This window comes from Macaca nemestrina, chromosome 1 (assembly GCF_043159975.1).
Source record: "Macaca nemestrina isolate mMacNem1 chromosome 1, mMacNem.hap1, whole genome shotgun sequence".
In the NCBI taxonomy this organism is placed as follows: domain Eukaryota; kingdom Metazoa; phylum Chordata; class Mammalia; order Primates; family Cercopithecidae; genus Macaca; species Macaca nemestrina.
In genome coordinates this window covers 106,713,949-106,725,697 of record NC_092125.1, presented here as the reverse complement: position 1 = coordinate 106,725,697, position 11,749 = coordinate 106,713,949, and the positions used below count along the sequence as shown (strand labels likewise).

Genomic DNA, 11,749 nt, shown 5'->3' with positions numbered 1-11,749 from the left:
AGAACACATGGACACATAGAGGGGAACAGCAGACAGTGGAGCCTACCACAGGGTGGTGGTCATGGGGAAGGAAAGGATCACAAAAAATAACTAATGAGTACTGGAATTAATACATGGGTGATGAAATAGCTGTCTGATAAACCCCTGTGACACAAGTTTACCTATATAACAAACCTGCATATATACCACTGAACGTAAAACAAAAACTAAAAAAGCAGATGCCAAAGAGGATGCAAAGAAAAATGTCTTATATGCTCTTGGTGGGAATGTAAATTAGTACAGCTGCTGTGGAAAACATTAAGATTTATCCGTAAAACTGAAATAGAACTATCATTCAATCCAGCAATCCAACTACTGTGTATCTATCCAAAGGAAAAGAAATCAGATTATGAAAAGGATGCCTAAACACCCTTGGTTATTGCAGTAGTATTCACAATAGCAAAGATGTATAACCTAAGCATCCATTAACAAATGAATGGATGAAGAAAAGGCACAATACAGACACAATGAAATACTATTCCATTGTAAAACAATGAATGAAATCCTGTCATTGGAAGCAACATAGATTCAACTGTAGGTCGCTATGTTAAGTAAAATAGATCAAGCAGAGAAAGACAAATATTGTATGTTTTCACTCATATGTGGGAGCTACAAAATTTGATCTATAAAAGTAGAGAGTAGAATGATAGATAACAGAAGCAGGGAAGGGTGTTCAGGGGAGGAAGAATGATGAAACACTGGCTAATGAGTACAAACATAGAGATTTATAAAAGGAGTAAGTTTTAATATTTGATAGCAGAGTAGCATGACTACAGTTTACAACAATATATTGTGTTTTTCAAAATACCTAGAAGAGAGGAATTAAAATATTTCCAACAAAGAGAGAAATAATGAATGCTCAAGGTGATGAATGCCCTAAATTTCCTAATATCTTGACTTTATCATTACACATTCGATCCACATAACAAAATATCACATGTACCCTAAAAATGTGTGTAAGTATTAGGAACCAATAAAAAATAACATAACAGAGTCTTCTTATTTTTTATGTTAGTTACATCCAAGCCACTCTATTGCTGGAACACTATGGTAGTGGTTGTCATGGGGAGTGATGATGATGATGATGATGATGATGATGGTGATGGTGGTGGTAATGGTGGAAACAATGATAATATGTAACTGCCAATAAACTTCTAAAAAGACAGCTAATTATGTGTCAGGCATTGCACCAACAAAATTTCAGATAGTAATTAGATTTATCCCGACACCAGTTTGTTAAGTATATGTTATTTTACTAACTTTGCAGTAAAGAGATTGACATTCAGAGAAGTTGTATATGTTCCTCAAATCAATCAAACACTAATTAAGGAAAAATAAAAGTGGTTTAAATAATATAGACATAATCTTTGGTATGACCCAAATTTTAAGATATTGACTGTGGTTGAAGGAAAGGTGGAAATAAACCCAAATGATTACATAATATTACTAATAAGGCAGATTTGAAAAGAAACAAAAGATCCATTCACAAATATTATGCATAGATACTTTACTCAGGGAGTGAAAGGAAAATGACAACTGCATAGGTGGTAGAAGCTCATGCCCAAGGGACAAACAGACACAGGAAACAACAACAGAATTCTCTGATGGTTCCCAGGGACAGAGTTGCTGGTGTTTCTTCCAAAGCTCTGGGAATTGGCACTGCTGAGGACTTCCTTTCTAAGTCTCCACCTGGACAGTGGCAGTATGGCAGCCTCAGAAAGGAAACATTTTGCTATCAGGGGTCATCATGGGCAGATCATAGGCTAAGGGGAAAGAAGTTCCCTGTGTATCCCTTGATGGCTTTGACGAGAAGATGCAGGTGAAGCTGTGGAACGAGGTGAGCCAAATATCCTTATCCTTTCATGGTCCTGATGAATCCTGAAGCTGTTACTTGCTCTTGGGTGGACACTTTGGCTGGCAGGGTGGGGAAGGTGTCACCGGAGGATATTTCTGCTGGCACTGCTGAGGTGGGCAGGGCTCTGGACACTTTGGTGGTGGGCAGGGCTCAGGGCACTTCGGGGGTGGACATGGCTCTGGGCACTTTGGCGTGGGGCACACAGGAGGTGGCTGGCAGGGCTGCTTGCACTGCTGCTGTTGGTAAGACATCCTGCTGGAGTCTCAGAATCTGAAAGAAATGATATGACAGTGTTCACGGGAAAGGAATCCTCCAGAGAGAGACGCCAAAGCTTATGTAATACCATGACATATTATTAAAGCTTATGTAATACCATGACATATTATTTCTCCAATCTCCAAAAATTTATTTAAACTCTTAGCTCCCTTTTCATGACTTCCTGTCTTCTCCTTTCCACTTTAGCAAGTTGCTTCATCGGCCCTAGGAAATCCTGCCTTTCCTCATACAATTTCTCCAAAGAAAACATCCCTGTAATAAAGAAGCAAGCATGTTTTTCCATGAAAATAACATCTTCAGGAATGGCAGTCACAAGTTCAGACCCCCTGGGCAATCTCACAAGCTATTCCTATCATCATTATCTGTTGTAAAGCACCGGTGGGTTGACTTGGGCACAGAGTAAGGGCTGTTCAGGAAGAAGTGCAGGCTCTCACACCTGCTAAGACACAACCCTTTGAAAAGGACACCAGGAAAATATGGAAAAGAGAAAAATACTTCATCCCTTTCTTCAAACAAAGGCTTTCCTATTAACTTCTCTGTTCATATGGACATATAACTGTGCATTTTTTTAAAAGCAATATAAAACACTGCATCATGTAGTCTAATCCTGTAGTTCCATTCACTAAGTACCATCAAACCTATGACCATAGGTTTGGATCTGCCAAACTTGCCGTATTCAGATTACATTCAACATTTCAGGGCACAAAGAACAGAGGAACTCAAGGAAGCAGACTCACCAGGTTCTCCAAAGCAGATCGGTGCTCAAATATCAGGAGTTTAGGAGTTGTAGAGCACAGAACCTCTTTATAGGGCCTGCTACCCCACCCAGCAGGAAGGGGAACTACCTAAAACTGGGCTGGTCCAGCAATGTCCCAACTAAAATGCAAATTTATCCATTACTGGCATGACAGGGATTCTCAAATTGGTAAATATCCTGTTCTGGGATCTCTCTACTGGATTAAGTGCTCCTGACTCATGGAGGCTCTGCCTTAGATCTCAATTTCAGTGACTTATGGCAAAGAGGGACTTGGGAGATTCTCTAACTGGTGGTCAAGGGCTCTCTTTCCTGACTGGGGGCAATGAATGCTTCCTGTCTAACATTCCCTAAATCATAAAACTTCCTGCCCTGATCCACTGTAACTGAATGCCATATTGTTGTACATGAACCCATCTCCGCCTGCGTTTTCCTCGTACAATTTGCCAATGTGCTAGAAGGACGGACAGACTTAACAAAGACCTGAGTTCTGGCCCCAGATTTTTTTGCTAAGTTGTATGACCACAGCCAGGTCAACCCTCCTCCCTGGAATTGTAAACAGAGGAGCATCATACCTACCTCTGGTTTTGAAGGCACTGACCATATCTTGCCTTCTGTTGACCCTGATCAAGCCTGAAATTTTCTGCTCCACCTCTATCTTTCTCTCACAGAACCCCAGATTTTACCTATATCCTTTCCTCTTTGAGGGCTGTCTTCTACAACCCTCAAAGGGGCACTTGTGTCCCAGGATAGATACCAGAGTGAGAAACAGTCTCTCCAGTACGTTTACCACTGCTGCCATCAAGGACTTGTACTAGAGCCTTTTCATTTGTAAAACTGTACTTTTATTCACCACATTAAGGAAATGGAGAAAAGGGAAACAAGGTTACAAGCATTCATTTTAAATATTTGTATTGAACCATGCCTGTATGTTTCCCTGTGAACATCCTATAGAGAGCAAGATGCATAGACTCACAGTATGTGATGTAAATAATTAGAAGTTTTCCACAATAGAGGTCAGAGCACTTAACGTCTGAAATCAAGGGGAAAACATAAACAAAGTGTGATCCTATGTGTTTGCTTTCTCTACAGGTTTTAGTGTTTGAAAGACAGTATTATTTTATTTGTTTGTATGTTCTTCCATTGTCTTTTCCCAAAGCCCTCCAGCCCCACAACTTGCTAGATTATCAACTCACATCCCAATGTATACCTCTCATCTGACCTTTTTATCATTGTTCACTCAATACAAATGTTATTCATGTGAATGTCTTTCACATCTTTTTAAAACTCTTCCTGTAATCAATGGGACTTACTAAACATTGTATATTAAACATTTAAAATAATGTTGCTGGAGCTTTCTCATCTGGGCCAATGATCAGGAAGCTTTCCAAGAATGTGGTTTTATAATTGAAGAAGAAGAAGGAAGAGGAAGATAAGGAAAAAGAGGAAGAAGAGTGACTCAAATTCTTTGGAGCACTCACCAGCTATCCTCCAGATAGAGCAAGAGCACTGAATCAACCCAGCATCACATCCCTCAGTTAAGCACGTTAGGTTTCCAGATCTGCAATTGCTCCAGTCTATGAAGAAGGGCTTTTGGCCAAGATCTCCACTGGCCAGATGCTACAGAAATAGAACTGTCATGTCAGCACCTTTGCGCCAGGTGTTTACAAATAGTGTTCTCACCAAATACTTCCTATAGACCATTACACATGCCAAGCACAGTGGGTGAAGTAAACAGACTTCTCTCAATAGGTCCCCTACTCCTCCCCAGAGCCTCACATCACACCTACAACACAAATCCTTAGAGAAACGTCTGATTTCTGACATGAAAAATTGGAGAATTCTCTGCCAAATGAGATCACTGTGTGAGATAATACAGTTTGGGTCACTCCCTGAGACTGCCCTTCTGAGGACACCCCACTCAAACAGGCTGCTTATGGCAGCAGTGCAGGCACCAGAGTGGCAGCAGCCCTAGTGCCCCCAGCATCTCAGATAGGCTCACTTTACAAGTTGAGGTGGCGAACTGGAAACTCACAGTTCCCCACAGACCAGCTACATGAAGAGCGGCCACAACATGAAGAAGGGCAGCTACCAGTCACAGCTTCCCCTAGTTATGACATCCAGGCCCTGAGACATAGAGCGAGGTATACTTCACACACGCACACACACAAACACATACACACACACTCACACCCACAGACCATGTGTCTTTATCTGTCATCTATCTACATGTGTAAAGAGGTTAGCTTTATGTTCTTTAAGAGTCTAATAGCTTTAGGTTCATTCCTATTACTTCTACTTCATAATTTTTAGGGGATCATTAAGTATGAATTATTAGTACTTAAAATGACAGGAAAGAACAAATAACTTTAACATTTTCTGAATCAGACAGTATATTTGAATTTTATTAATTATATATTCACTCATTTGTGTTTGTGTATGTTTATAATGCTATGAAGTTTACGTCACGTACATAGTGTTCGCTAACTACTACTACAATCGAGATACACAAGTATTCCATTTCCACAAGGCTTCTCTGCTCCCCACTTATAGTCATAACCACCCCTCCCTTCCCAAATACTTACCTCTGGTAAATATTACTCTTTTATCCATCTCCATGATTTCATTATTTTAAGAATATTTGAGTGAATTTATACATCACGTAACCTTTTGAGAACTGCTCTTTTTTTCACATAATATAATGTCATGGCAGTCCATTCACTTTGTGCAAACACTTTTAATTTTGTCTAATACTTGATTCAACATTTTATCTCACATTTCAATACTATACATTCCACTAAACAAAATAGTACTGGCAAATAAAATTTTAAAATTAAATAGAAAAATATTAAAAAACAGAAATTATGGGAAAATATAATTGATATGTTCAGAGATATGCTAACTGCAACTCCACATGCATATCACATATCTGCCTTCTGCTTTTATTTCTGAATGAAAGGCTAAGCCTCCATTGTCCTTCCATGCTGAATCTGATAAATTACAGAACATACATATCATAGAATAGTGAAGATCATTAAATTGGATGTTTTGGAAGATTATTTAATATAATTTAAAATATTCTAATTGTACGAAAAACATATGTAAAGCATGACAGCATTTTCATCAACATTATTAAAAGGTAGGAAACATATGAAACAATATATTAAATGTTATTAATATATGGCTGGTGAAATTACAGATGATGTTTATTTTCTTGTTTTACTTTTCAGAATATTCTCCAAATGTTACCTATTATTGAGGAAGGAATCTTAAAATTCTGCTTTGAAAAGCTGACAAGAGACAAGCCTGTCCATTGCTCAATTAGTGAGATAATGGTCTTTTTTCTTTTTAGCATTTTTGGTCAGAGATCAAGGGTGGGGCTGGATGCAAGTAGCAGTGTTATAGCTCTACATTTGATCACATCCCTTCTAAAATCTCTCTTGAAGAAAACCCCAATAATATCCCCCGTCCTCATAGCAGTGACATATGTACACAGAAGCCACAGACACCCAATAGCCATATGTATGTGTAAAAAAGTTCACCAAAATTGGTCGATCTTCTTAGGGTAAAAAAAACAATCAGGAAAGAGTTTGTCTACTATCCAAGACCCAGACAGATAGAAATCATAAAATTGGCCATAATATGATGAAACTGGAAGTAATAGATGATGGGTAGATAGGTAATAAAGATAATAGAACATAGTGATAACAATAGTACCTACCACTAAATTGTCATGAGAAAAAAAATTAAATCAGAGACTGCATATAAAGTACTTAGCACAGGCTACAGATAGTACTCAAAATAGTAAAGAAACACATGGTTAATTAAACAGAGGCAAAACATAGATTTCAAGTTGTTTATGGTTAAGAAAGGTATTAACTTTCTCTTTCAGATTGTTTATATCATCCCTATTTTAAGTGTGTGCCAGAAGTTTTTAGGAAAAAGCAAATGAAAATATATGATTTGAATGAAGTGTGCAGAAATAATAAGATGGGCTCTTCTGCACATTTGTTCTTATGTATTAAAAATGAGAGTTAACCTAAGCAGAAACTTAGAACAAAGGATAGAAAAAAATGTTTTAATTTGTCCATGTTATTTGAGCTCTCTACGGACTTCCTCTCAATTCAGTTAGTACAAGAAAAAATAAATCTAAAAACAATAAATAGCAGTATGTTGATTTGTTGATTCACAAAATATTAACATGTATAGATATTTTTATCCTGTGTAAAAATATATATAATGGTTTGTTCTGTGTGAAAAAAATATATAATGTTATCTCCCATTTAGTCTACTGTTACTGTGGTTAGCTGTTTAGGACAATAAAAATATTGCTCATTTAAATATCACAAACTTCTGCTGGCAAATTACCTAAATTTTAGCTGAATCCTTATAAAAACCTGAATACCTCATTAGCACTAATCTTTCCAAAGTGTATAAACCTTATAAATTCTACTTTTATTTTCTCTTTATGTTAGACCTGAATATTTAAGAGCAAAATTTAAGAGCTATTAGTAATATAAAGTACTTCAGTATGCTTAGTGTTAATGAGATTAAGAAGGCTATGTGGTAAATGATGGAATTAATCAGACACTTCTTGTAAGAATCTTTTCAACACAGTGAATGTGCATAGGCTGTGATCTCCCTCAAAAAAAAAGTCAAAAGGAAAACAAAGAAACACAAACAAAATTGTGAACAAAATTTGGAGAGAAAAGACTGTCTGAATTCTAACATAGGATGAGAGACCTGAAAATTATACTGTTAGTTGGAGAATGGTTAAATAAAATATAAACACTATAAAAAAAATCCAAACTAACTTACAATCTTAAAAGATAAACATAATTTTATAATATGATCCCACAATAGCACATTCAAAAATTGATCTAGTACATTTTAAAATATCTCAACAAAAAATAATGTGCATTCAAATACTTACAGCAGCTTTAGTGATAATATCCACTACTTGTGATCTACCAAGATGTCCTTCAATAATTGAATCAATAAACTGTGGTACCTCACAACCAAGCAGTCGAATGCTGTGCAGTGATAACATGGAATGACGTGTCAAGACTCACAAAGACGTGGTGGAATTTGAAATGCAAACAGATACGTAAGAAGAGTCAGCCTCAAAGGCTGTAGACCCATTTATGTGATTTCTGTAAAAGGCAAAATTACACTTCCAAAAAGTGCAACAGACTCCAAGTTCAATGAATTCGGTGGCACCCACCGTGACACACATTATAATCAAATTATCAAAAGAGATAATCTTGAAAGCAGTAAGAGGGAAGTGAACCATCATATCTAAGAAATCCTTAAGAAGTAGGTGACCAAATGCTCATCAGAAACCTTGGAGATCAAGAGGTAGTGGGGTGACATATTTAAAGCCCTAAAAGAAACCACTTTCAACCTAGAATTCTATACATGGCAAAACTGTCCTTTAAAATGAAGGCAAAATTATGGCATTTCCAGAAATGAAAACTTGAGGCATTTCATTGGCCCTGGATTTTGTGTATGAGAAATTATAAAGAGAGATGCTCAGGTTGAAATAAAAGGATGCTGGAGAGAAACTATATGAAGGTATAAAAATCTCTGATAAATGACACTGGTATATAAAAGCCAACATTATTGAAATTTTAGCTTGTATCTCCACTTTTTACTTTCTACAAGGTTTAAAATGCAAATAAATACAATATAATTACAAGTCTAAGTTAGTGAACACACAATGTATAAAGAAGTAATTTGTGAACTCAGCATAAAAATAGGATAGGGCTGTATGAGTCAACTTTGCTTTTTTTTTTTCCTTTTTGACAATCTCACTGCCTCACCCAGGGTGGAATGCGGTGGCATAATCTTGGCTCACTGCAACCTCCACCTCTGAGCTCAAGCAATTCTCTTGCCTCAGCCTCCTTAGTAGTGAAATTACAGGCATGTGCAACCACACCCAGGTAATTTTTGTATTTTTAGTAGAGACGGGGTTTCGCCATGTTGTCCAGGCGGGGTATGAGTCAACATTTCGATGCAATTGAAGTTAAATGAGTGTTATTTCAAATAGATTACTATAACTTTAGGATATTATATATTATCCCCATTGAAATCACAAAAATATTTTCGAGTATACACAAAAGATAAAAGGCAATAAACTAGTTTCACTACAAAAAATCAAATAAACATAAATCAGACAGTAATGAAAAACAAACATTATACAGAAAACAGTAAGTGCAGAAAGAAGACCTTCTTTATCAGTAATTACTTTAAATGTGAATGAATTAAATTCTCCCCACCAACACAAATTATAATAAAGAATCAAAAAGAAAAAAGATTCAACTATTTTTTGTTTAAGAGAGTAACTTTACAGCTAAAGACACAAAGGAGGTGAAAGTAATAGGATGGAAAAAGATATTTCATGTAAATAGTAGCCAAAAGAGACCATAGGCGGCTACATTAACATCAGACACAATTAACTTTAAGATACTGTTGAGAACTGTTATAAGGACACATGTATTGATAGAGATTTATTCACCAAGAAAATATAGAAGTTATAAACATACATTTACTAAACATCAGAACTACAAAGTATACGAAGATACAGTGAGAGAAATTAAAAGAAGTTGATAGGTCTATAATAAATGTTGAAAACTCAAATAATTCACTCTCATTAGTGAATTGTGAGTGAATTCTCATTAGTGAATTATCATGGCTAGAATAATAGAAGTTTGAAAAAATAGAGGACATAAATATATAAGCCAATCCAACCAAATAGGCAAATATAGAGCACTCCACCCAACAACAGCAGGATACACCTTACAGTTTTCTCAAGAGAACATGGAAGAACACTCTCCAGGATAGACCATATATTAGGCTACAAAACAAGTTAGTATATTTTAAAAGTCTAAAATCATGCAATGGACTTTTCCAATTACAAGGAAATAAAACGAAAAACTTATACTCAAATTAAAATGGCAAATTTCACAAATTTGTGGCAATTAAACAACACACTCTTAAACAACCAACAAGTCAAATATGAAATCACAGGGAAAATTAGAACTCACTTGAGACTACTCGCAACAAAACACACCATACCGAAACTTATGGGTTGCAGCAGAAAGCAGTGCTAACAGGAAAATTTATAGCCATAACCACATACATTTTTAATGAAAAAAGAAATCTCAGACCAATAACCTCATGTTACACTTAAGAAACTACAAAAAGTAAAGTAAGATAAACCCCAAAAAAGAAAATATGAGCCTAGCATAGAGATACTAATAAAAGACAAGCAAACAGTAGAGAAAAATCAATAATATTAAGTTTTATTTCCTTGAAAAAGTCAACAAATTTGACAAATCTTTAGACAGATTAACTACAGGAATAAAAAACGATGTAAGACTCAAATACCTAAATTCTTTAAAAAAAGGAGTAACGCTACTACTGATTTTACAGAAATGAAAACAATCTGAAGAGGAAAGTATAAATAATTCTATGTCAGCTTATTAAATAACCCAGTTAAAATGAACAAATTCTTAGAAATATACTGTCTACCAAACCAAATCATGAAGAAATAGATAATTTGAATAGATTTATAATAAGTAAGGTGATTGAATCACTAATCTAAAATCTCACAAGAAAGAAAGGTGTTGAACCAGAAGGATTTACTGGAGAAATATATGCCGATCCTTCTCAAAATCATTCAAAAAAGAAAACTGAAAATAGGGACTACTTCCTGTCTTGTTCCATGAGGTCCGCCATTACCCTGACACAAAAGTCAGAAAAGGCACTACAAGAAATGAAAACTACAGAACAATATTCCTCATGAATATTGGCGTAAAAAAGACTCAAAAACATTTAGAATCCCAGATAATTCTTTTGGCTCTGGGCAAGATGGCCAACTGGATGCAGCCAGGAGGAACAGCTGCTGCTAAAGCACCAAGATAACAAGTGCACTTCTAACAGATATTCAGAGGGAAGGCACTGAGAGTGAACCAAGGGAAGACCCAGAAACGAGGCTGAAAAGGAAAAAGTTAGGAGCTCTGCCCGGAGACACTACACACCAGGACTGGTTCCTGGCCTCCAGTGAATCCAGGGGAACAGCTGAGATGAACTGACAAGGAGCAACCCACTCTCCCCATGGGCCTCTGGAATCCCGGCAGGAGGCGACTCCCTCAACCACCAGGGACACTCCAGTTGACAGGGAGAGCTGCTTAGAGAAGTGACAGGGGCAGCATGCCAGCTGATGTGGAGCTCAACAGGTTTGGTGGGGGCTTGTCTATAGTGGAACAGGGCTAGGGATGGCCATCTCCCTAGGCTCAACTTACTCACCTAGCAGACTTTAGCCCTTGGGGGACTGTTGGACCTGAACTCTGCAGGGCAATCTTGCCCTTCAAATGGCACCAGTCTGACCTAAGCACTTCCTGGTCAGCTGGTCTCTCCTGAGGTGCCAGTCTGGATGCACTTGTTTCTAGGGCAAACTTGGGGGACCTTGGGACCCACATTTTAGCCTCTGTGCTGGGAGATCACAGCTAACAAATGGAGAACTCCAGTAGGGCAGCCGCCCAGGGTCACCCACAGGCCCACCTGCTCACTCCTAACACTGCAGCTTACCCTGGGCCCAAAGTAACACGCCATATCACTTCGCCAGCAGGTGAGTGCATGAGTGGGTTTTGCTTTCCTCTCCTCACCAGTATATGTGAGAGTGTGCATCCTGCCCTGTCACTGCTGCACTACTGCTGAGAGTACAGTCAGCCCATTCTCCCTGGTGATAGCCATTGCAATCACAGAGCCAGCCAATCCCAACCTTGCCAGTCCACTGCCCATGCCAGTGAATACCCTTGTGC

At 37.5% G+C, this 11,749-nt stretch overlaps 1 protein-coding gene across 1 annotated transcript; it reads right to left on the bottom strand.

Annotated features, from left to right (window-relative positions):
• Positions 1-1,532: 1,532 nt before the first annotated feature.
• LOC105497915 (small proline-rich protein 2D) lies at positions 1,533-11,045 on the bottom strand. Its single transcript, XM_011769446.2, has 2 exons — positions 10,967-11,045; positions 1,533-2,164 (listed from the first exon to the last, which is right to left on the bottom strand). The coding sequence occupies exon 2, from the start codon at positions 2,143-2,145 to the stop codon at positions 1,927-1,929; it is 219 nt and encodes a 72-aa protein (XP_011767748.1). The 5' UTR covers positions 2,146-2,164; positions 10,967-11,045; the 3' UTR covers positions 1,533-1,926.
• Between the last annotated feature and the right edge of the window lie 704 nt (positions 11,046-11,749).

Excerpts from the sequence above, each read along its gene's own strand:
- LOC105497915 (XM_011769446.2), bottom strand. The coding sequence starts at position 2,145 with ATGTCTTACCAACAGCAGCAGTGCAAGCAGCCCTGCCAGCCACCTCCT.